This window comes from Tursiops truncatus, chromosome 15 (genome assembly GCF_011762595.2).
Source record: "Tursiops truncatus isolate mTurTru1 chromosome 15, mTurTru1.mat.Y, whole genome shotgun sequence".
NCBI classification, from domain to species: domain Eukaryota; kingdom Metazoa; phylum Chordata; class Mammalia; order Artiodactyla; family Delphinidae; genus Tursiops; species Tursiops truncatus.
In genome coordinates, this window is record NC_047048.1 from 85,912,132 (window position 1) to 85,936,687 (window position 24,556).

Below are 24,556 nucleotides of genomic sequence, written 5' to 3' on the forward strand. Positions count from 1 at the left end.
TAACGGGGTCAGGAGCTGCTCGTGGTGCTGGTGGCCTGCACGGGACCGCCCTGGCACTGGGCTCTGCGGAGGGAGAGGTCAAAGCCTGGGCCCCCAGGTGGCCGACCGCTCCCCTCAGGCGGGGCGGGGCTCCGCGGGGGCGTGGCCAAGCCAGCCCTTATAGGACGCGGCCCCGGAGGCCGCTGCCACTACAGCGAGACCATGAGGCCCTTGCTGTGGCCGCTACCGGCCCTGCTGCTGGCGCTTGCGGCGCGGGGGACGGCGGCGGGCGCGCCGACCTACCCGAGGCGGGACGCGGAGACGGGGGAGTGGCTGGCGTGCGACAAGTGCCCCCCGGGCACCTTCGTGCAGCGACCTTGCGGCCGGGACAACCCCACGACGTGCGGCGCGTGCCCGCCGCGCCACTACACGCAGTTCTGGAACTACCTGGAGCGCTGCCGATACTGCAACGTCATCTGCGGGGAGCGCGAGGAGGAGGCGCGGCCGTGCGGGGCCACCCACAACCGCGCCTGCCGCTGTCGCCCCGGCTTCTTCGCGCACGCCAGCTTCTGCCTGGAGCACGAGCCCTGCCCGCCCGGCGCAGGCGTGGTCGCCCCCGGTGGGTGCAGGGCGGGGCCGCGGCGCCGGGCCCTCCGCCGAACGGAGCCAACTCGGCTCTCCTGACGCCGGCCTCCGCGTTCGTCCTCAGGCACCTCCAGCCAGAACACGCAGTGCCAACCGTGCTCCCCGGGCACCTTCTCCGCCAGCAGCTCGAGCTCGGAGCGGTGCCAGCCCCACCGCAACTGCACGGCCCTGGGCCTGGCCGTCAACGTGCCGGGCTCCCCGTTCCACGATGCCCTGTGCACCAAATGCACGGGCTTCCCGCTCGGCTCGCTGGAGCCGGGGGCACCGGGTGAGCGGGACGGGGGGCGCGGAGGCCTCGGTGGGCTCCTGGGAAGGGCTTCCGGAAGTGCGGTGGGGACAGCCTAGGGGATGCCGTTGGCTGAGGGCGTCAGCGCTGGCGGGTGATGCCGTTTCCCGCCGACCTTGGGAAGCAGGCTCCGAGGATTTAAATGGCTTGCGGGAGGGAACGGCAGCGAACGTGGCGGGTCCCCTTCACGTCGCATCCCACCCCCGGCATCGGCCCACGAGCCCCGCCTCCTTGCCGGCCGAGTTTCCCGCGGTCGCCCCGGCTCCTCCAGCACGGCTCCCGCCTCATCCACTCGTTAGTGCGCGGGGATCCCTCGGTCCTGTCCCTCCGGAACGCGGAGGGACGCTCACGGCGCGGTGGCAGCTAGTCGGGTACGCCCTCGCCCCTCTCTCCCGCAGGGACCGAGGAGTGCCAGCGCGCCGTGGTCGACTTCGTAGCTTTCCAGGACATCTCTCCCAGGAGGCTCCAGCGGCTGCAGCAGGCGCTTGCGGGCCCCAGGGCGCGGAGTCCGCCGCCGCCGCCGCAAAGGGAGGACCGCGCGGCGCTTCGGCGGAGGCTGTGGCTGCAGCTCACGGAGCTCCGAGAGGCGCGGCCCGGGACGCTGGGGGCGCGGCTGCTGCGGGCGCTGCGCGCGGCCAGGTTGTGCGGGCTGGAGCGCAGCGTCCGCGAGCGTTTCCTCCGCACGCGCTGAGCACTCTCCCCGTTATTTATTCGCTCCCGGCCCAAGCCCCCCGCATGGGCGGCCCGCAAGTCGCACCTAAGGAGGCTTTGGACCCGGCTCCTGTGGCGTTAGATTTATTTTTCATAAAGCCGATTGGCAAACGAGTGTGGTGTCTGGCCAGCGCGCAGTGGGCACATCTCGCAGGGGACACACCTGGGCAGGCTGCCCGGGCGCGGCCTGCTGCCTTCCCCCCCTCCCCACCCCGACTGGGACGGACCCTCGATGGGGGAAGGGTTGTGGGAGACGGGGACAGCGGGTGGCAGCCGTCCCCAGGCCTCACTGCGTGATCCTCCCCACCCCAGTTGTGCTCTCAGTGGTTAGGATGGTGTGGAGGGAGGGTTGCCCAGTCCCTGGGCTCTCCCCGTGGAACAGAAGCCAGCCCGGAGTGGTCAACACGCCAGCCCGTGTGTCCTGGGGCACCAGGAGAAGTGTCCCCCTCGTTACCCCTCCTTTGGGCTCCACCCTCAAAGCAGCAGGGGATTTCCCAGCAAGGGACCGGCCAAGACCTCCCGGTAGGACAGCGTATCTCACTCGCTTTCTGGGAAATGTCGGTTTTCCCTTCTGGGGCAGGTTTGGATGACGGCTTGACTCACCAATCCAGGGGAACTCCCAGTCCTGGCCTGGCAGCCCCCTGCCAGCCCCGGAACCCCCTGCCTGACCCCCAGGAAGGGCCGCAGGGGAGGCAGAGTCACAGCCCCCCACTCCCCCATGACTCACATCACCTGCAGCTGGTCCCCAGCCCCAGCCCTGACTCATCCCTTTCCCAGCATCTCCTCCTGGGCCCCATCGGGGAGAGCAGCTGGGACTGTGACCCTCAGACACGAAGCCACCAGGCCTCTGGAGGAACAGTGGACAGGAGCCACTCCAACTGTCTTTATTTCACCCACAGCTAGGCTCATGGGGGGTTGGCAGCTCCTGCAGGGGCCGTGTGGGAGGGTCCTGAGGACCAGTCTTGCCTGGAGGGCCTCTGCTCCTGGACACAGGCCTGGAAAGGGCTTTCTAGATGGCTCACCCCAGCCCTGAGGGGGACCCCGCCCTTCACCGCCAGCTGGAAGCGCAGGCCCAGCACACCACCAGCCCACCCCAGAGGTGGTAACTGTGGTCATCCTAGGTGGGTGGCAGGCAGGCTTGCGGGGGGTGGGGGGTGGGGTGATGCCCACTCCCAGCACAACCGCCTAGCTTTACCGTCCTTGCTGGGGATCAAAACAAGGTGGCTGGGCCAGTGGAGGGGGCACACAGCCTCCCAGGCAGGTCTCCCCTGCCCTGTCCTGAGGCTGCATCAGGACAGGGACGGAGGCAAGCCCAGGTCTTCCTGAAGCTGACACCAGCCCCCCAGTCCGCCTCCAGGATCAGAGGGGACAGAGGCTGAGGACAGCCATGGCCCCCCGGCCCCCTCCGTGGGCACGATGTAGCCCTGGGCACTGTGAAAGGCCCCACACTACTTGGAACCCAGTTCCAAGCAGCTGCCCCACAAGGCCCCACGAGGGTCCAGGCCGGCAGGCCTGCTGGAGCAGCAGCTCCAAAGGGAGTGGTGGCCTGCCAAGGCCTCACCCCGGGACCCCAAAACTGGGCCTTGGGGGCGGGGCCCAGGCCCGATGTGAGGGTCTGGTGGGGTCCCTGCCACCCCAGCTCCCCTCGGCAGAAGAAGCCTCCGGATGCCTACGCTTTTCTGGATACAGAGAAAAGTTTGTCTTAGAAGAAAAACAAAGCAAGTAGAACCACCACAAGGCAAAGCCAACCCAGCCCCCGGGGGGATCAGCGGCGGAATCAGCAGGAGCTCTTCAGGACGAGCGGCAGGCGCCCTGGGCCGGCTGCGCCTATGTGATGTCCCGCTGCCGCGGCGGCCGGTGCACGTTCCGCACGACGCACTTCACCATCCACTCGATGCCCTCGCGCACCCCCTTACTGTGGAGACAGTGGGTGTGAGGCGGGGCCAGCCGTGGCCCCCGGCGCCCAGGGCAAGCCCCACTCACCCCGTGAGGGCCGAGCAGGCCTGGGTCAGGCAGTCGCGCCTGCCGATCTTGGAGGCGCAGTCGCTGAACACAGTCTTGATGTCGGGGATGGAGAGGCAAGTCTGGGGGAGGCGAGGCTGCGAGGATCAGGCTCAGGCCCGGCCCCAGGGCAGCTCCTAGAGCTGCAGGGGGCACCCCGGGGCTACTCCATCCAGGAGGGGTCCTGCCTGGCGAGCCACCTCAGGGGAGCAGGTGTCAGGGAAGGTCTACAGGGAAGCAGTGCTCAGGGCCCCCTCCACGCGGATGGCTCTGCACCACCAGTGGTCAGTGGTCCCAGGGGATGAGGCCAGCACAGCTGCTGTGCTCAAGGGCAGCAGACAGGTCGGGGTCAGGGCTGACTCCCACCCTGGTCCCTCTGCATCTTCTTTCCAGAGCTTTCTTTCACCTGGGTCTGCCCAGCAGGAGGCTCCCACTGGCAGCACTGCGGCCAGAAGCCTGGCGGGGGGGGGGGGGGCGGCTCTGCCCCCAGGGCAGCCATGCCCTGGTGTCTGAGGAAGGCAGCAGCCCTCCCCCGGGAGAGGCGCCCTGTCCCCCGGGAGTGGGGCCCACTGGGCCCAGGGGCTCACCTCAATGTCCTGCTTGTTGGCCAGCACCAGGATGGGGACACCGTCCAGCGCCTCGCTTGTGACCATCTTCTCTGGGGCGAGCAGAGAGGAGGCAGTGAGCGCCCTTTGTCCGCCTCTGCCCAGAGGTCCCCAGGCCCTCACGGACCCCCTAGAGGCGTGGACGCACTCAGCGGGGCCCTCCTGACCTGGCGCCCTCCCCCTCCCCCACCCAGCCCAGCTCTGGAGGCAGCCTGGCCAGCCGCACACACCGAATGCTCGCTTGGACTCGGACAGCCGCTCCTCATCCGTGGAGTCGATGACGTAGATGACGCCGTGGCACTCCGCGTAGTACTGGGCGGGAGCAGAACGGGGTGCTGAGCCGCGGGCACCCGGCCACCTTGAGGCAGCCCCCAGCTGGAAGACCCTTCTGGGGTGCTTCCTGGGGGTGGGGAGGGAGGGCAGAGTGGAGAGGCGCCCCAGACCCCCCGGGCCGGGGTGGCCACCTCCCTCACCCACTTGCCGGGTGCTGTGCTCCGAACACCGCTTCAGCCTCCGCTCTTAGGACCCACCCACACCTGCTGGCCTGACGGCAGGGGCTTGGGGTCTCAGCAGGCCTGGGGGTGGGGGCAGCGGCGGCTTGCCGTCGGGAAGCCACGGAAAGCCCGCCGAGGGGCGAGTCCGGAACATTCACAGCAGCTCTGCCCCCTGCGCGGGACAGAACCAACACCTGAGCCAGCGCCAGCGAGCTCGGAGCTCTGCAGGCTGGACCGGGGCCGGGAGGGTGGCTGGCCCTGGGTTCCCTCCCAGCAGCGGCCACACAGGAGCCACCCCGACACTTAAAACCACCAGAGCCCGGGGTATGGGGAGAGCTATGGGGGGTGAACGGCAGCACCCCTGGGAAAGGACAGACACACGAAACGGGCCTGGCAAGTCAGCCTTTTGTTCCGCTCAGAAAAGAGTACAGAAATGCCCACACTGGCGGAGCGGGTGACGCCCCCACGCGCACTCCAGCTCCTGCCCAGCATGATCCCAAGAACCGGGAACACGCACATGTCCCACAGGGCATGACGCCAACTTGTCCCCGCCCCCCCAGTACAAGTCAAGCCTTTGTACCTGCACTCGCTACAGAGAAGGAAGCCCGACACGGGTGGCCTCTGGGTCTGCAGACCACATGTCCTACACCCGGGGCCTCTCTGGCCAGCCTGCTGGGTGACGCAGGGCCAGGAGCTGCGGCCCAACCGTGGAGGCCTCCGAGGCAGGAGGGGACAGCGCGGGGGTTTGCAGCGAGTCAGTGAGGGAATCACTGCTCTGCCCCTGGGGCCCCTGTGGTGGCAGGGGACTTCAACCCATGTGCAACCGGGCCCCGGCAGACGGGCCCAGGTCCACCGCCACGCCCTCGGGCATCGCGTGACGGCCAGGCAGCAGCGGCAGGGATAGGGGCGGCACCCCTGGGGCTTAGCGTGAGCCCAACCTGGAGGGCAAGGGGCTGCCCTGAGCCCGCGGCAACCGCCGTGCCCAGACCCTGATGGTGGTGTCACCTGTGGCCTCGCGCTGGAGGGCTCTCGGCTGTGGCCTGGAGGGACAGAGGCCAGAAGTCACCCCTGTGGCAGGGCGCCAGGGGGTCTGCTTGGTCCACAGACCTGGCCTGAGGCTGGCACGCGCACAGACCCGTGGGCAGCAGTGTGCGGCACGAGCGGAGGTGTGCGTGGACGGACAGTAGTGGACACGCGAGTGAAGACCCGCCGGACCGTGCCGGATGGCACGGGGGTGGGGGGCAGGCCCCACGACAGCGGCTCAGATCCAGAGCGGGAGCAGAAGCCCCACTTTCCACCCCTCCTGGTGACTCAGAGCTGGGGTTAGGGGTGTGGTCACCTCCATGCTACCTGCTCACAGGGGCCAGCAGGGCGCCCACCCTGGCAGGGGCACCTGACGCCGTAGGCAGGCGGCAGGGCACCCACTCCACCTGAGTCACAGAGCACGCGAGCAGCCCAGGGTCCCTCCGAGACGGCAGGCTCAGCGATCGGGGCTCAGCCCCTCGTGATGAGGCAACGAGGCCACGCCACCAACAGACGTGGAAGCTGGTGGGGGGATGGGGGGGCACGACCAACCCAGTTTCGCCTCAGGAGAAGCCAGTCCCCAACCAGAGGCGTGTGTGTGCAGGTGCACCTGTTACCGGCCGTGGCCTGGCTGCCGTGACAAGCAGTGCACCCAGTGCAGATCCCCTTGTTGGCTCCTGCAAGACCCATTCTGACCCATAAAGAGCCATCTGACCATGTCACAGCCGCCCAGGGCAGCCCACCGTGGTGACCTGCCACAGGGATGGAGTCCCAGCCAGCTTGGCCCGACATGGGGCAGCATCTGAGATGACCCCACCCCTGCCCAGGCCTGCATCCCCCCCTATACACTTGCACCCCAACCTCTGCCGCAGCATCTGCCCCCGAGACCCTTGCCTATGACAGAATATCAGGACCTGTCTCACACTCCCCGCGTGAGTCTAGAGTTTGCACAGACAGCCCCTAGCTTGGGTCTGCCTTGGTCCAACTTAAATGGCCACAGGAGGTCTGTCAGTGACCTTCTGGCCGCAGGATGGAACCTGTCCTCTTGGCTGGAGGTCAGGACGAGGGGGACACTTTGGGAGGAAAAAGGAAAAAGTGACCAGGTACGTGCTGCTGGGGTCAAACCAGAAATCAAGACCAGGGCATGCGAGCCACCGGCAAGTGCTGGGTTGGGCACATTTGCCCCCAGAATCAGGGTGAGCTTGTCTGAGCTTGTCAGAGTGCCCCTGGCACTAGGCTGTACCAAAGCCGCCACGTCAATCCATTGGGAGGGGGCTGAGGGAAGAGGCTTGTCCTGCCCTGTTCTCTGCTGGACCCCGGTGCCTGGCACAGGCTGAGCTGAACACCGACTCCAGTCTCGAGGTCTCAGAAACGCTTCAAACCTACCTCGAAAGAGGAGACACGTGCTGTGGGCCGTGGAGGACACCCTCCCCTGATGGGGAAGGGGCCACCATGGAGGACAGGCCCTAAGCTAGGACTGAGGGAGGACCCAGTAGGGGAGACTCAGGCCCCGGTGCTGCACCTGAGCACCAAACAGGCGTTGCGTCTCCCCCAGGTCTGCTCCTCGACCATTCTTCATCTCGTCCCGTTCTGATCAGCAACAAAATCTCTAAGCCAAAAGGACCCGAGTTTGTCTCTGCTCTTGGGGGGAGTGACTTGGGAACTGGGATGGAGGCGAGCCTCAGGAACCAAGTGGGTGACGGAAGCCGCCAACAGGAAGAAAAGAAGGGGAGTCCCAGGCCTTCTGAGGAAAGGCAGGAAGAGACCACGGTGCCAACTAGAGAGATGGCACGACAGGCAGGCCAGGGAGTCGATGTGGCATCCGCCCACCTTACCTTGTCCCACAGAGACTGCAGCTCCTCCTGCCCCCCTAAGTCCCAGAACATGAGGCGGGCCTTTCCAAAGTCCACAGTGCCGACTGGGAAGAAAAGGAGACAGGTGAGGCTGTGGCCTTGGTCCCTGACACACGGGCTCCCAGCCCTCCCGGGAGGACCAGGCGGTGCCGGCGCTCCGCGATGCTGGGGCCAGTGGGAGCCGGAGCAGTGGCCTCACCCTCGGCCTCCGTACACTGCAGCATCCTCAGGGTTCTGCCCCCCAAACCCACAGCCGTAAAGGACCTCCTTACTGTTTAGGCCCACAGTGGTAGTGATTTTGGACAGACTCATCCCCTTGTAGTTCTTGTTGAACCGGGTCTTTGACTGCTCCAAGAAGGTCTAAAGGGAGAGACAGAAAGAGGGGTGACGTGAGAACTGGGAGACTTCTCATGGCTGCTTCACAAATACCCCTACTTGGGCCTATTCCTCTAAACTGAAACAAAACAAAACAACGTTTTGCTTTTAAGGCAGCTAGCGGTAACTGTCCCATGGTCTTAAGCGGAGTTCGGATCCTGTATGGGTACAGAACATGCAGCTAAAAGCATAAAACCAACAGGACCATGGGGCAGCGGGGGAGTAGGGGTGTTGACACGGGACCGCACGTACCGTCTTCCCGGCGTTGTCCAGACCCAAGATCAGAATGCAGTACTCATCCTTCTGGAACATGTACTTGTACAGGCCTGACAGCAGCGTGTACATCCTGCCCTGGGAACCCGAGATCGGTCACGGGCGAACCGGCCCGCACCACGCCTCCCCAGCGCCCCTCAACGGGCAGAGGGTCTGTCTGCCCGCTTGACCGCTCAGAGCTGGAGCCCTGAGCTGGGCTCCTCCTGACCCGCCTCCCCTCAGCCCGGCACTGCCGCCGCCGCCTTCGCCTCCGCAACTGCTCCCGCCTTGGCCCGGAGCTCCCGGCGCCCTCGCTCCCACTCCCGGCCCGGCCAGGGCGCTCCGCTCGCAGGCAAAAGGCGGCCCGTCCCGCCCCGCTTCACCCCGAGCGCGGCCCTCGCTCCCCAGCCCGGGCTCCCCTCGGGCTTCGCTCCGCTCGGGTCTCCCCGCGAGCCGCCCGCCTCGCACCCGGCCCGCCGCGGGCGCCTCTCAGAGGCGGGGCGCATGGGTGCGGGTGGAGGGCGGCGCGGACAGACTGCGGACCGGCCGCCGGGCCCGGGCCCAGCTCTGCTCGCCCTACTCGACTTACTTGCGCCTGCCCGGCCGGGCCGCGGAGCCGGGGAGCCGAAGAGCCGGCGGAACCGCAGCGCGCCTGGCCCTCTGACCCCACGCTGACCCCGCGCTGACCCCGCGTGGCGCCCGACGGGACGCCGGCTGGCCACCCGGGGAGGGGCGGAGCCGTCCCGGCGGCCCCCGCGCCAGGCACTTCCGGCGGCGGCGGCGGCGCTCGGGCGGAAGTGCCTGTCGGTTGCGGGGGCGGAAGCGGGCGTGGGGCGTCTTTGGCCGGTGAGGCCGGGAGGCCGTCTGAGGCGGCGGCCGGGAGACTGCGCAGAGGAGGGCCGGAGGCGAGGGGGTCTGGGCGACTGGGCCTGGGCCCTTGGTGGCAGGCCGAGCGGGGGCGGGCGGCGCGGGGCCCGGGGGGTGGGCCCGGCCGGGGGCATCTGGCTGGGACGCAGATACCCCGGAGGAACTTGACGGCAGCTCCCGGGAAGGGAGCGGAGGCCGTGGGGCCAGCGGCCAAGGGCTGGCTCTGGCTCTTTTTCTCGGAGGTGGAAACTTCTGTCGGCCCAAACGGGAGGCAGGGCGGTTGACGGTTCCGCAGGCTGTCCGCCGAGGGCGGCGGTTGGCCAGCGCTCAGTACTAGCCTCGCGGGGACGGCCGGTCCCGGGTTCATCCGGCTTCTCTTCCCCGCATCTCTGGCTCCCACGCCTCCCCTCTGAGGACCCAGGAACCCGGCCCCTCCCGGCAGGATGGACGAGGAGAGCCTGCAGACCGCCCTCCGGACCTACGACGCGCAGCTGCAGCAGGTGGAGCTGGCTCTGGGCACTGGCCTGGATCCCTCGGAGCTGGCAGATCTGCGCCAGCTGCAGGGGGACCTGAAGGAGCTGATCGAGCTCACTGAGGCCAGCCTGGTGTCCGTCAGGAAGAGCAAGCTGCTGGCGGCGCTGGATGGAGAGCGCCCAGCCCAGGAGGATGCTGAGTACTTGGCTTTCCAGGAGGCCATTGCTGAGGCAGTGGAGGTGCCAGTAGCCCCCGAGGCAGAATTGGAGACTGTTCCTATGAGAGAGACCGGGCCAGGACCCACGGAGCCTGGGCGGGAGGAGGACGATGGGGAGGACGAGGACGGGGCAGAGCTGAGTGGGAGGAAGGTTAACGCCCCCTACTACAGTACCTGGGGCACCCTGGAGTATCACAACGCCATGATCGTGGGCACCGAGGAGATGGATGATGGCTCTCCGGGCGTGCGCGTACTCTATCTCTACCCCACTCACAAGTCCCTGAAGCCTTGCCCGTTCTTCCTGGAGGGGAAGTGCCGTTTCCAGGAAAGCTGCAGGTAAGGCCTGGGTTCCCGGGGCCCCTGGGGTCGTGGTGGGGGGGGTGGATTGCACACAGGATCAGGGGCTAGGTGGGCCCTCTGGGCTTTGAAGTTTTGTGCTTCTTTGCCCAGCAGAGTGCTGACAAGAAGAGACCGTGGGGGACAGGGGATTCTTCTAGCAGTGTCCTTGTTTAGGTGTTTAGTTGGATTTTCCCTGGGTAGATGAAGAAGTATGGAAGGGCTGATGTTGAAAAGAATGGACTCCCCCCCCCGCCCCCATCACCAGTTTTATTCTTCAGAATGAAACTTCTAAAATTTGCTTTTTTTTTTTTTTTTTTTTTTTTGCGGTACACGGGCCTCTCACTGCCGTGGCCTCTCCCGTTGCGGAGCACAGGCTCCGGACGCGCAGGCTCAGGGGCCATGGCTCACAGACCCAGCCGCTCCGTGGCATGTGGGATCTTCCCGGACCGGGGCACGAACCCGTGTCCCCTGCATCGGCAGGCGGACTCTCAACCACTGCGCCACCAGGGAAGCCCTAAAATTTGCTTTTATTATAGAAACTTGATTATAGAAGTTGTGAAACACATGTGAAGTTGGAGGGAGTAGTGTACAGGTTGCCCGTGCTCCAGCTTCAGGCGTCATTGTCTGTCAAGATCGTGCCAGTCTTGTTTCAACTCTTCCTGCCTCTGGATTACCTTAAAGCAAGTTGTAGAAATTACTGGGCTTTCTCTTATAAATACTTCAGGATACTACCCTAACCTGAGTGATAAGGATGTTATTTTAAAAACTATCTCCGTGTCGCCCTCACACTTAACAGAATTTAACAGCAATACTTTGTTCGTATTCAAATTTCCACAGTTGTAATGATGTTGCTTTTTGCTTAAGCACATGACTTTAACTTTGCTTCTTTTTACTTTTTCTTTGCAAAGAATACTTATCGAGATTTCCAATAGATGATTTTCTTTTTTAGCCAATAGTCCAGAGTAACTTCCTTTAGTTCTTCCGTTGTCTTATTTTTTTATAGATTCTTGCTGGGCCCTAAGTCTTATTTGCTACATTTCCCCCTTTTTTCCTTTCATTCCCTGTAAGTTTTGTGAAAGGCGTAGCGTGCATACAGGGAAGTGCACGACAAATCAGTCATAAGCCTCCTCCAGCTTCCACAGGGTGGGTGCGCCCCTATCCTCAGCAAACAGTCATGGAGCAGAGGAGGGAGCCCTCCATCCTTTCTGCCACTGGTCCCTCCGGAGGGTTCCTCCCCATCCCTGTGCCATGTCCTGTGTGGTGATGAGAACTAACGTGTCCCTGTGCTGCGTCCTCTGGGCAGGCACTGTTCCGAGGGTTTCATGCGTATTAACTCACCTGGCAGCAGGCCCGCCAGGTAGGCCGTAAGGCTGCTGTGGTCGCTGGGCCTCCCAGGCAGCCAGGCTCTGAGACGGGCCGGCTCCCCTCTGCTGTGGTCTCAGCTGCTGCCTGCTGTCAGCTTTAGGCCCAACCCATGCAGCCCACGAACATGCCCCTCACCACCACCCTGGTCTGATAGTTATTTTCTTGCATTTGTTTTGGATTTTTAAAATTTACTTATTTAAAATTTTATTTTAAAGATAAAATAGTGTTGAAGCACCCTGTGGCCCACTGCTCTGTCACAGCCCCTCCCCTTCTTGGGAGGCTCGTTGGCACATCTGTGGTGTGTTTCCCTCTAGTACACATGAGACCTTTATAGACACGTGTATCTGTGAATAGGACATATTTGTGCTTTATTTTCTGATTAAGTGGTTAGCATGCAGGATGCTTCGTTTTGCAGCTCTTCTCAGAGAGCGTGTCTGTGAGAAAAGTCCATGTTGATGTTTATAGAAATATTTTGTGCATTTTAACTGCTGTGTTATTTTCCTCATGAATATGCCACATTTTATTCTGTCTCCTGGTGTTTCCCAGTTTGTTTGTTTTTTTAATTTATTGGTTGATTGCTGTGCGCGGGCTTTCTCTAGTTGAGGTGAGTGGGGGCTACTCTTCATTGAGGTGCACGGGCTTATTGCTGTGGCTTCTCTTGTTGCAGAGCACGGGCTGTAGAGCACAGGCTCAGTAGTTGTGGCACGCAGGCTCAGCAGTTGTAGCTCGTGGGCTGTAGAGCACAGGCTCAGTAGTTGTGGCGCACGGGCTTAGTTGCTCCGCGGCATGTGGGATCTTCCCGGACCAGGGCTCAAACCTGTGTCCCCTGAATTGGCAGGCGGATTCTTAACCACTGCGCCACCAGGGAAGTCCATTTTCCCAGTTGTTATTTATTACAAACAACGTGCTGTGAACATCCTAGCGCACATCTTTCATCCCTGGTGAGAATGTCCCCGGTGTGTAGCAGTGTGGAGAACACGCGCATTTTCTGTCCTTGTGCGCCGTACGGTTCCCAGTCCCTGGTCTGCTCCGTAGTCACCCTCGGTCACGTTCTCTTACTTGCGAATTCGTGCCCACTGAGAGCTGGGGAGGTGATCTTGATTGAACTTGTATTTCCTTGATTATTAGCAAGATTGAGCATTTTTTCGTACATTTGTTCTAACTTCATCATTCTGTTTCAATGTCCTTATCAGTAAAAACAGAGATGAGGATGTCTCTCGCAGTTGTTGGGAGAACGGGATGCGTTAATAGAAGTAAAAGAATATTGAACGGTAGCTAACATATAGTAAGGACACAGTAAACTTCAAATTTTTATCTTGTTATTGTAAAATAAAATCAGACAGAGGAAGTAAAGAAGTAGCATGAGGAATCATTGTAACATCCTAGTACTCGCTGCTCAGATCAAAACTACAAATTTGCCAATTACCCCACGAGCCCCTCTGTTTGCCTCAGCCCAGACACAGCCTTCTCCCTCTGCCAAAAAGAAGCACTGTCTCGACTTTTATGATAATCACTTCCTTGTGTTCTTTGTTGCTTATCACTCAGGTGCGGCCGGGTGTAAACGTTGTAGTTTAATCTTGCTCGCTTTTTAAGGCTGCTGAGTCTGCACCCCGCCCCCCCACCCCTGCCTTTCCTGGCCTCACAGTTTCACTGTTGAAGGACCAGACCCTTTGACTGTCACCGACCGCCCTGGTGCAGCCCAGCATGTTCCTGTGTTCACCGCAGGATGGCATCTGGATCCAGGGACCTGGTCACACTCAGGACCCCCAGTTGGGCATGTCTCTAGGTGTTGTGCTTTCGTCAGGAGGCACCTGATGTATAGCTGCCAACGGTGCTCAACGCCGAGATCCACTGATACAGTGTGGATTGCAAAAGAGCTCTTTAATTCTGTCGGTTCATTTACTAGCCGAACGTTATAGAGAGATGCCTTTCCTTGTCTACAATTTGGCTATCTAGTGGTACAGATCATATGGAAAAGGCAGGGTAACGCCGGACTTTTCTGTTTTGTTTCCTTGGTTTCCAAGATAGCAAATTGGTTCTCTTTCATCCTGAGGTGATAAATTGGCTTTTAAAAAATATTTAATATCCATATGGACTGATGGATTTAAATATATTTGATGAATTTCAGTCCATGAAGATTCTGATCTTTTTCTTTTTTTTCTTTGTGGTACACGGGCCACTCACTGTTGCCTCTCCTTTTGTGGAGCACAGGCTCTGGACGTGCAGGCTCAGGGGCCATGGCTCACGGGCCCAGCCGCTCCGCGGCATGTGGTATCCTCCCGGACCGGGACACGAACCCGTGTCCCCTGCATCGGCAGGCGGACTCTCAACCACTGTGCCACCAGGGAAGCCCAGATTCTTATCTTTATTGAGACTCAAATTGTCTCACCCTTGTCAAGTGGGAGCTTCTTCAGGTTGGCTCCCACATCCTTTTGACACAGCCCCAGGAGTCACGGTTTCCCACAGTCATCTGCATTCTTCCTACCCCAGACCTGAAGGCACCCAAGTCTCCAAGAAGCCCTGGTTTCTTTTAATGGGAGATGGTATTTCACAACCCACAGTGGGGGCACTGGGATGTACTTTGCTGCTAGTTGGTTCATTGCTGTAGGCTTTTTTAGCAGACAGACCTAGGAAATACAGGTGGACACACACTAATGTACATGTTAATGTATATGTAGCCATACCACATACTTATGTTTTTAAGGACAAATACTTTGTGAATTTATACTGATATTTTCAATTCAAATTAAGGATTGCAGTGTTTCTACTTAATCTTTTCTGGATCACATCCGTATTTCCTTCTTTATGCCAGGACTCTGGTTCTCAAGGACATAGGGAATGATGGGCTCCAAAGGACCCATAATTAATTTGTTTTATCCCATTTTACACACACAGGACACTCAGAATAACATTCATTCATTCTTCCATTATGATGATTGAAAACTGTTAAAAGCATTTTTACACGTACTACTACCCACATTCTCCCTCTGTCTTTGTGATTGCACTAGACCTGCGTTGTTGGATCTTGTGGCCGTTACAGCCATTGTTTCCCTTTTACTCCCAACCTTAGTTCTAGAAGGACCTTTGCATTTCATGCTTACCATCATTCGATCTGTTGGGGTCTTTTTAGCATTTCGGTTGTATGAGACTCGTTTTCTGGTAGGTTCTTCAGGAAGGGCTCACAGGAATAATGTTTTCAGAGATCTGACATGTTGATTAGGTTCTGTTTGTGTCTTTTATACTGGAAGAGCAGTTTTGTTGAATACATTAAGTCCGCTACATATGAACGAATTCTGTTCTGAGAGTGCGTTCGTAAGTGCAGTTTGTTCATAAGTCCAACAAAGTTAGCCTAGGTACCCAACAAACACAATCAGCTATATAGTATTGTACTGTAATAGGCTGTTAGTACTTTTCACACAAGTAATATATAAAAAATAACATAAAAAATAAAACATTTTAAATCTTACAGTACCTTGAGAAGTACAGTAGTACAGTACAACAGCTGGCGTGCAGTGGCACATTTGCATCTTTGAAAGTTCGCAACTTGAAGGTTCATATGTAGGGGACTTACTGTATAAGATTCTTATCTCGTATTACTTTCCTTGAATATTTCATATAACTTATTCTATTTTGATATAAAATATTGTTGAAAATTTCCCTTGTAAATCACATGCTCTAATGGTGTAAGGGTCCAGCTTCATTCTTTTGCATGTAGGTATCCAGTTTCCCAGTACCATTTGTTGAAAGAACTGTCCTTTCCCCATTGAATTGTCATGACACCCCTGACGAGACCTGACTGATGTGTGTGAGGGGTTATTTCTGGGTTCTCTCATCCAGTTCATTGGTCCACACCAATGGACTGGATGTGTTTATGCCAGTACATACTGTTTGGATGACTGTAGCTTTGTAGTAAGTTTTGAAGTCAGGAAGTACATAGTCCTCAAACATTTTTTCTTCTTCTCAAAGATTCTTTTGGCTATTCAAGATCCATTCCATTTCCATATGAATTTTAAAATCAGCTTGTCCAATTCTGTGTAAAAGAAGATTGGAATTTTGATAGGAATTGCATTGCATCTGTAGATCAATGTGGGTAGTATTGCCATCCTAATAATATGAAGTCTTCTAATTTATGAACATGGGATCTTTTTCCAATTATGTAGGTCTTCTTTAATTTCTTTCAGCAATGTTCTGTAGTTCACAAGCCTTGGTTAAATTTATTTCTAAGTATTTTATTCACTTTCATGCTGCCGTAAATGAAATTATTTCATTTTTAGATTGTGCATTTATAGTGTATTAATATGCAACTGATCTTTCTATGTTGATCTTATATCCTATAACACTATCAAATTCATTTTTTAGCTCTAATAGGATTTTTTTCTGGATTATTTAGGGCTTTCTATATATACAGTTATGTCATTGACAAATAGAGGTACTTTTGCTTCTTTTTTTTTTTTTAATTTTTTTTTTTGGCTGCATTGGGTCTTCGTTGCTGTTCTCGGGCTTTCTCTAGTTGCGGCGAACAGGGGGCTACTCTTCATTGTGGTCCGCGGGCTTCTCACTGCAGTGGTTTCTCCTGTTGTGGAGCATGGGCTCTAGGCACGCAGGCTTCAGTAGGTGTGGCACGCGGGCTCAGTAATTGTGGCTCGCAGGCGCTAGAGCGCAAGCCCAGTAGTGGCGCACGGGCTTAGCTGCTCTGTGGCATGTGGGAGCTTCCCAGACCAGGGCTCTAACCTGTGTCCGCTGCATTGGCAGGCAGATTCCTAACCACTGTGCCACCAGGGAAGCCCACTGTTGCTTCTTCCCTTCCAATTTGGATGGCTTTTATTTATTTTTCTTGCTTAACTGCTCCGCCTAGAACTTCCAATACTACACTGAATAGAAGTAGCGAGAGCAGCCATCCTTGTCTTGTTCCTGATCTTAGGGGGGAAGCACCCAGTCTCTCACCACTGAGTGTGATGTGAGCTGTGGGTTTTCCATAGTTGCTGTTTATCAGGTTGAGTGTTGTTTTGGTTGTTTTTTTTAAATTTATTTATTTATTTTTGGCTGCATTTGGTCTTTGTTGCTGTGTACGGGCTTTCTGTAGTTGCGGCCAGAGGGGGCTACTCTTTGTTGTGGTGCGCGGGCTTCTCATTGCAGTGGCTTCTCTTGTTGTGGAGCGCGGGCTCTAGGGGCACGGGCTTCAGTAGTTGTGGCACATGGACTCAGTAGTTGTGGCTCGCTGGCTCTAGAGCGCAGGCTCAGTAGTTGTGGCACACAGGCTTAGTTGCTCTGTGGCATGTGGGATCTTCCAAGACGAGGGCTCAAACCCGTGTGCCCTGCATTGGCAGGCGGATTCTTAACCCCTGCGCCACCAGGGAAGCCCCTGAGTGTTTTTAACATGCAAGGGTGTTGCATTTTTTCAAGTGTCTTTTGTATATCGGTTGACGTGCTAGTTTTCTATTAATGTGCTCTGTTTTATTGAATGGCTTTCATGTGTTGAACCACCCTTGCATTCCTGGGATAAACCGAACTGAGTTGTGGTGTATACTCATTCTAAATGCTTGTTTTCTGGTTCAAGTTTTTACTTGTTCTGGAGTGTATTTTCGTGAATGTTGTGAAGCAGATGATCGAGTGGGGTGTTGTTGGGGTTTTTTGTATGGGAACCAATTTTTAATTTTTTCCTTATGAAATCCGTAGTGTGTGTTTTCCTGCCTCATGGGTAACACCTCCCCTGTCCTGCATGAAGTTTGTTGTATGAGAGGCTCTTCCTGGGTGCACTTCGTTCCATTGATCAGGCTGCCTGTGCTCTTGGTTGACGTTTGTTTCATGGACACGCCGTTAACTACTCCCCATGGTTGGGAACTTAGGTTATTTCCAAATCTTCCGTGTTTGGGTCACATCCTTCTGGCTCAGTCCTTACATACTTTCATTATTGTTGTTTTAGGGTCATTCCCTAGAAGCGCTTGCTGGATTAAGGGAGACACCAAATTTTAGGGCTTCTAAGAGTACCAAAGATTCCTGCGGGGAGGTTTAGTTGGTGGTGTCTGTAGTGTCTGGGTGTGTTGAGGGGTGTTTGGCCAAATTCACCGAGTCTGGGCATCTTTGCTCGGTTGAAGAGGGCTTTTCAACCACTGTGCCCACTGTAGGACACGTGGGCCAGTTTTGCAGCTGCTGGTGCCACTGGCCGTTGGTGGTACCCTGGGGGCCTGAGGACAGTCAGGGGTGAGAAGGAACTGGCCAGAACCCCGCCAGGGAGGCATCCGAGGCCACCTTTGTTTGCTCCTGGAAGGTGACTGAAATGCCTTGTTTCCTCTCCTTTCTCCCCATGGACTCCACCTAGGAGGCCAGCCACGGCAGGGCTGGCTGTGTGTCCGGAGCGAGTGCCTGTCTTCACTTACTCTCATGGGGTTAGAACCGCTTCCTCCTTGAAATGGGGGCACAGCAGGAGATGTGTGCGTGGTTGCTTCATGTCTTTATTTGGCAAAGTTAAAGGTTGCAGCCCTCTGTTCCCACTTCCTCCCCCACCTCCTCTCTCCCGGTTTTCATTTTGGTTTCACTGTTTCACTGACATCTAGAAGTCAAGGCAGCACTGTTACAACAGCTCTTTCTAATTGGCTGGGGAGGACTCAGTCCTGTGAGAGCACGCAGACACACTTGCCTTGATGACCTGTTGTATCTGGTGGAGAGGCGCCGGGGAGCTCTCTTCACAAGGATGTCTACCAGCCATGTGTGTGCCTGTGTATACGTGACTCTAGCCCAGAAGGCTGGGGAGAAACTCGAAGCATCTTTTCCTCAGGGTACCCAGGTCCATCCTGAGAGTGAGAGCACAAGCACAAGTGTGTGTGTCCATACATATGCACGCACACATGTACACATGTATGCACACGTCCACGCACGTGTGCATGTGCATTGCATACGTGTGTGGGTGAGTGCTTGTGTATACTGTGTGTGCCTATATGTGCACACGTTTGTGTGCATGTGTGTGTGCCTTGCATACTTGTGTGTGCGTGTGTGCATGCACACGTGTGTGTGCACATGTGTGCATGCACACATGTGTGTGGGTGTGTTGTGCATGTGTGTGTACGTATGCATGTATGGGCATGGATGTGTGTGTGCACACGTGCGCATGGGTTGTGTGCATACATGCGTACGCATGTGTTCAGTGTATATTGTGTGTGCACGTGTGAGTGGGTGTTGTTTGTACACACGTGTTCAGTGTATATGCGCGTGGGTGTGTATTGTGTGCATGTTTACACACGTGTGTGTTCAGTGGATGTGTGTACATGTGTGCATGGGTGCGTGTGTCATATTTTTGTACACACGTGTTCAGCAGATATGTATATAGATGTGTGTGTCTGTCTCCCCGTCCATCCTTCCTGTCCAGGCGGTGTCCAGGCAGGTAGACGGGATTCTCCCGGCTCACGGGGCCCTGGTGGCCGTGTCTGAGTCTGCATCCCTATGGCCCTCTCTGCAGGTTCTCCCATGGGCAGGTGGTCTCTGTGGATGAGCTGCGCCCCTTCCAAGACCCGGACCTGAGCTCCCTGCAGGCCGGCTCTGCGTGTCTGGCCAAGCGGCAGGATGGCCTCTGGCACCCAGCGCGGATCACTGGTGAGGCTGCCTGGGGCCTCCCTGATGGGGTCCTTTCTGGGAACCCTCCCCGTGTGTCACATGTTAGTCCTGCCCAACAACTCCTCTGTTTGGGCATTGGGATCCCACCCCACGCCCAAGAGGAGCAAGGCCCCGCCTTGGCCCCGCCCTGCTCCCAGCTTCCAGAGTGGCTCCTTCCATGTGTTAAGGCCACTGCCCTGCTGCCTCTGTGCCCCCCCCCAGATGTGGACAGTGGCTACTACACGGTCAAATTTGATTCTCTGCTGTTGAAAGAGGCCGTGGTGGAGGGGGACAGCATCCTGCCCCCGCTGCGCACGGAGCCCACAGGTTCCTCTGACTCAGACGGCAGTGACGTGGACGACCCCAGCTATGCTCGAGGTATGGCTGCTGCCACCCCGAGAGGCTCCTGGCTGGCAGGGTCCCATACTGTGGTCAGTACGAGGACGCACTTGGGGCAGGGGGCAGACGCGAGGCCCCCACAGCGGGCAGGGGAGATGAGAGGGTGCGTGATGGGTCTGGGGCAGGTCCGGAGACCCACAGATGCAGAAACCCAGAATGATGACAGTCCCACGCGAGCCACAGGAGTAGGTGGGACGCACAGGAAGGGACGGTTTCCTGCAGGGCATGGGGACCTGGCGGGTGGACAGAGGAACTGGCTAGCAGTGTCTGGCCCTCCCCCAGGGGGGTGTCCGCCTGGGATCTGTTAGCCAAGTTGTCCATGCTGATGGAGGGGAGGACTGAGCCGCCAGGTAGAGGCGAGTACTGCTCTCTGTTAAGGGAACGGCAGCACCCACCTCCAGGGAATAGGATGGGGGCCACCACGTGACCAGGCTGTGACCCTGAAGTGTGGAGAGGGCTGGGCTCTGCCACAGGCTCTGCCTGTTGTGCTCACCACACAGCCCTGGGCAACTGGCAGGGAGCCAGGGGTGCCGGGGATTGGCCCTGGCCCAGAGCTGAGCTCTTGGGCTAACCTTGGCCGGAGCCCAGGATGCCCCGTATCCAGCTGGGTTAAGCTGTTGCCCTCTGATGCCTGCAGTGGTGGAACCTGCTGCTGCTGACCCTGGGACCTGCAGCTCTGCCTTCGCCGGCTGGGAGGTGCACACGCGGGGCATCGGCTCCAGACTCCTCGCCAAGATGGGCTATGAGTTTGGCAAGGGTGAGTGTGTGCTGCACGGGGGGGTGAAGGGCTCCCTCAGCACGGCCCCAGAGTCCAGTGGCAGTGCCAGCTCGGTGTACCCCCAGGTCTGGGCCGGCATGCGGAGGGCCGGGTGGAGCCCATCCACGCTGTGGTGCTGCCGCGAGGGAAGTCGCTGGACCAGTGTGCGGAGATCCTGCAGAAGAGGACCAGGGGCAGCCAGGCTGGCGCCAGCAGGCCCCCAAAATGCCGGGGCAGAGGGGGTGGGCCTAGGGGCCGCCCACCGTCTCGCAATGTGTTTGACTTCCTGAACGAGAAGCTGAAAGGCGGGGCCCCCGGGGCCCTGGAGGCGGGGGTGGCGCCCCCAGGAAGGAGGAGTGGCGAGGAGGTGTACCACGCCAGCAGGAGTGCCAAGCGCGCCCTGAGCCTGCAGCTCTTCCAGACGGAGGAGAAGATCGAGCAGACCCAGCGAGCCATCCGGGGCATCCAGGAGGCCCTTGCCCGCAATGCTGGCCGGTACGTGTGGGCCCTGCCCGAGCCACACCGCACCCCTGCCCGTGGTGCCTGGGTGAGAGCTCGCCCCGACCTGAGGGCGGCGGGCCAGATCTGAGGAGGGGCTGGAGGATGATGGGCAGTGCTGAATGGCGGGCCCTTCCCCAGGCACAGCGTGACAGCAGCCCAGCTGCAGGAGAAGCTGGCGGGAGCCCAGCGGCAGCTGGGGCAGCTCCGGGCCCAGGAGGCGGGCCTGCAGAGGGAACAGAGGAAGGCGGACACCCACAAGAAGATGACCGAGTTCTAGGGCCCCGACACGTGGCGTGGACAGAGCTCAGGGACCCCGGCTCCCGCTGCCTTCAGGAAGACCAGCTGTCGCTCGACAGCTAGAATGCCACCGGAAGAGGGGCCAGCCCTCACAGTTGGCCTTCTTGCCGGCCTCGGGCATGTGGCCACTGCTAAGAGGAGACAGGCTGCAGGGGTCCCTGTCAGGTCCCTTCCTGACACTTCCTTGACCATTGAGCCCACCTACCAGTGTCCTGGGCTGTCTCCTGAGCAAGGACATTAAAGTGACTTTGTTGCAGTGTCTTTTAGTGGAGGCTCGGCTGGCTGTGGGGACTTTGAGGAGGAGGGGTCTTTGCACCGGGTCACGGGGCTGGGCTGGAGGGGTCCTGAGTGAGGGTGCTGCCCAGCACCCTGCCCAGAGGCAGAGGGCCCGGGAGGACGGGCATCCTTGCTGCTCTCCCAGATGCGGTCACAGCCTAGGGTGCCCCCCACATTGCCTGACACCCATAGACAGGTGAGCCCGGTGCTGCAGTGATGGAAGGAGACCGTGGCTGTGTGGGGCCAAGAGGGAGCGCCGTTATCGAGGCAGGAGGACCCGGTGGGGCGGGGGGTGTTGGCACCCTGGGTCAGTGCCCGCGTGTTTTGTCGCCCACATGCACCCACTGCATCGTGGGTGGAGACAACAGGATTTAGGGCCTCCGATCAGCACCAGCTCGCAGCACACCCCTGCCAAGCCCCGTCTAGGCCCCAGGCAGGGCCACGGCAGGTGGGTGAGGCTGCCGTGGCGGCTGCGTGGGAAGACGCGGCGTGGTGCACGGGCAGGAAGTTAGGTGGGGAGCTGGGCCAAGGGCGACACAGGCCTTGCGGCTCGAGGTGCCCAAGCTGCCCGCCACCCTAGGTGCTGAATGGGCCCTACCAGGTCAGGGCATTGGGACCTGGGCCCTCTGGTGAGGAAAGCCCACTCCCTGGGTCTGAGCAGACTGGCCCCCACTTTCGGAGATAGCTCCACGCTGCTGGCCCCTCACCTCCGGCACCTGTGCCAGGACTCCAGGAAGCGGACGTCCGATGGCAGGGGCAGTTGGAGGGGAGGGATGGAGAGCCGGGGTGGGGTGGTCAGTGTCCAAAGCAGCCCTTCCTGCCTGCTGACCCCCAGCTTTCCAGCCTCCCAGGGGGTCAGTCTCTGTAGTGGACAGCTAGGGGGCATCACCTGGACAGGAGCCATGCCTGGGCAGGACATGGCTGTAGGTGAGTCTGTGGCCTGTGGCTTGCTAGCCTGGGGTGTGACCTGGGGGCCTCCCCGGCTCTCAGGTTTGGCCTCAGTGACCACAGTGGGGCCTTGGCCAGGTCCCAGCTGCCCTGCCCCTCCTCAACTGGCCGTGCTTGGACATCACTTGAGTCATCTTTGCCAACTCAGGTCCTCATGGGGGCCAGACAGAGCATGCCTCACCCCTCACCAGCAGCCCCTGCGCAGAGGCGGGAGGGTAGGCGCTGAGGCTGTGTCCCCTCGGCCTCCATAGGAGAGAGGGGCTGCTGAGCCCTGGGGTTTCCTGTGTGCTGAGTCAGAGCACGGGGTGGGGGACCTTCTGGCAGCACAAGGCGCGCGTGCGCGCGCGCGCACACACGCACGCACGCACGCGCACACACACACGCGCGCACGCGCGTCCCTACTGGCCTTGGACCGGAGGCCGACGCCTCTGACCCGCACCTCTGCCTCCCCGCTCTGATGACCCTCTTGCACCCAGGAAGCGGGCACAGAGGCAGCTGTCTGGGCCACAGAGCAGTGTAATGCCAGCAGAAGCGGTGAGTGCCAGGGTGTCCCTGGGGCCAGCAGGGGACCGGCCAGCCTTCCTTGCCCCCAGTCACTGCTGAGACGACCCTACCACTGCTCCCTTGGCAAGTCGGACACCAGACTGCACGAGCTGCACCGCAGCTGGCTCTGCAGCAGAGGTGAGCTGGTGGAAGGGCTGGGGCCTAGCAGCGGGCAGGCGTCCCCGGACCCCTAAGTAATCTCTGCCCTGCCCCCACCCTCAGCCCCACAGCCTGCCAGCATGGATCTGCGCCCACAATGGCTGGAGGCGTCCAGAGGCACGACGTCCAGGCCCCCGGCAGCCTTCCCACACCAGGAGCTGCCCCTGGTCACGCCCTCCACCGGCCCTGAGGCCACCTATTCCAACGTGGGGCTGGCTGCCATCCCCAGGACCGGGCTGGCAGTCACCTCTGGGGTGTGGGCAGGGGCACAGCTGACCAGCAGCTGTGCCAGGCCCGGTCCCGAGGCCAGACCCGTGGGGGCTGAGTATGCATGTGTCCAGAAGCTCAAGGGAACAGATAGGGGCCCCCGAGGCCTGGAGCACGGGAAAGCTGAGGCGGCCCCAGCTGCTCAGGTGAAGTGAAGGGTGTGAGGTAGGGTGGGCGGGACTGGGCAGATCCTCGGCCGAGCGGGTGGTGCTGAGCCCTCCCTGGACTGGCTTCCTCTCTCCAGGTGGACATCCTGTATTCCAGGATCAGCAGGCCTAAAAGGAGGGACCCAGGACCTTCCACAGACCAGCCAGGCCCCAAGGGTGGGGAAGCGAGTTTGGCTCTGGGGAGGGACCTGGTCTACGAGGTCCTCCCTCTCAGGGGCCTGGGCGTGGACAAGAGCCTCCTGGAAAACGTGTATGAGAGCATCCAGGGGACGGAGGCCCCCGGGCACCTGGAACCCCCCAGCTCCAACTCCTACCAGGAGAGGACATGTGCAGGGCATGGAGACCCCCTGCTTCCTGTCTAAGCCTGGGGAGGGGGTCTTCATCCCCTCTGCCCTGAACACCCAGGTACAGATGATCCTTCCTCCAGAGTGGGGTGCGACCCCTCACTTCCCACAGAGTCCCCTCCCCCACACGCGGCTAACAGCACGAATTCCGGATAGCAGTGCTGTCAGCCTATGGGGTCCCTAGGGTCCTGGCTGCCATGTCCTCTCTAGGGCAGGGTCTCAATAAAGCCCCAGCTCAGGGAGCATGAACACTGCTATACCTCAGCCTGCTCTTCTTGAAAGCCTGGGAGGCTTGGTGGGGTGGCGTCTGGAAGGAGTGAAAACCTCTCCTTGGGAATGGGCTTCCTCCCGCTGGGGGTGCTGGGTACCTGCGCCCTGTCACCTGGGGCCGCCGGCTGGTCGGGCTCAGAAGACCGAGTGGGGAGGGAGGCAAGCCCTGGCGGGCGGTCCTCAGGCCGAGGGGCTCCTCCGAGCGGTGAGCCGGCCCACAGGGTGGCTACCCCAAGGTGGGACCTGAACCCTGAACGACAGGGAAGGCTCCGCCACCCAGCCCCTGGAGTTACATAAGGGGCGCGGGAGGTGGGCAGTCGTGCGTTAAAGAATAACCTGCTCCCGGGAAGGCCGCCAAGGAGACGCGGCCTCCTCCCGGGTCCGGCAGCTCGCGCAGGGGCATCCCCCGAGGAAGCCGGCCCGCCCCGGCGACGGGGGCGCCGGGGCGGGGGCCGTCGGGCGGGCGGGCGGCAGGAGTCGGGCCCCCTCCCGGAGCGGCGCGGGAGCGGCCAGCGCGGGAGCAGCCGGCCAGGGGCGGGGTGTGGCCGCGGGGCG

At 59.7% G+C, this 24,556-nt stretch overlaps 4 protein-coding genes across 7 annotated transcripts; 3 read left to right on the forward strand and 1 right to left on the reverse strand.

Annotated features, from left to right (window-relative positions):
• Positions 1–6: 6 nt before the first annotated feature.
• On the forward strand, positions 7–1,735 carry TNFRSF6B (TNF receptor superfamily member 6b). Its single transcript, XM_019951257.3, has 3 exons — positions 7–598; positions 689–892; positions 1,309–1,735. Exons 1-3 carry the CDS (start codon positions 202–204, stop codon positions 1,599–1,601), a joined length of 894 nt encoding a protein of 297 aa, XP_019806816.1. The 5' UTR covers positions 7–201; the 3' UTR covers positions 1,602–1,735.
• A 754-nt stretch (positions 1,736–2,489) lies between these two features.
• Positions 2,490–8,966, reverse strand: ARFRP1 (ARF related protein 1). 3 transcript variants are annotated; one of them, XM_004311087.4, is made up of 8 exons: positions 8,814–8,964; positions 8,225–8,323; positions 7,870–7,957; positions 7,580–7,662; positions 4,458–4,539; positions 4,210–4,280; positions 3,605–3,705; positions 2,490–3,536 (listed from the first exon to the last, which is right to left on the reverse strand). In XM_004311087.4, the coding sequence occupies exons 2-8, from the start codon at positions 8,315–8,317 to the stop codon at positions 3,449–3,451; spliced, it is 606 nt and encodes a 201-aa protein (XP_004311135.1). In that variant the 5' UTR covers positions 8,318–8,323; positions 8,814–8,964; the 3' UTR covers positions 2,490–3,448. The 3 variants fall into 3 exon arrangements, 2 of the variants coding, with proteins under 2 accessions (XP_004311135.1, XP_019806817.1); XR_002179649.3 differs by having other exon boundaries at positions 3,500–3,536; positions 4,210–4,275; positions 8,814–8,965; XM_019951258.3 differs by lacking the exon at positions 3,605–3,705 and having other exon boundaries at positions 4,210–4,275; positions 8,814–8,966.
• Positions 8,967–9,015: 49 nt separating this feature from the next.
• Positions 9,016–21,288, forward strand: ZGPAT (zinc finger CCCH-type and G-patch domain containing). 2 transcript variants are annotated; one of them, XM_073793187.1, is made up of 6 exons: positions 9,016–10,118; positions 18,940–19,073; positions 19,296–19,451; positions 20,110–20,229; positions 20,316–20,776; positions 20,869–21,288. In XM_073793187.1, the coding sequence occupies exons 1-6, from the start codon at positions 9,535–9,537 to the stop codon at positions 21,088–21,090; spliced, it is 1,677 nt and encodes a 558-aa protein (XP_073649288.1). In that variant the 5' UTR covers positions 9,016–9,534; the 3' UTR covers positions 21,091–21,288. The 2 variants fall into 2 exon arrangements, with proteins under 2 accessions (XP_073649288.1, XP_033696281.1); XM_033840390.2 differs by having other exon boundaries at positions 9,022–10,118; positions 20,316–20,724.
• A 1,416-nt stretch (positions 21,289–22,704) lies between these two features.
• Positions 22,705–24,462, forward strand: LIME1 (Lck interacting transmembrane adaptor 1; the record flags this gene model as incomplete). Its single annotated transcript, XM_033841031.2, has 4 exons — positions 22,705–22,785; positions 22,845–22,932; positions 23,017–23,366; positions 23,465–24,462. Coding segments are annotated over 4 exons (804 nt in total), but the record flags the coding sequence as incomplete, so codon positions are not given.
• Positions 24,463–24,556: the final 94 nt, after the last annotated feature.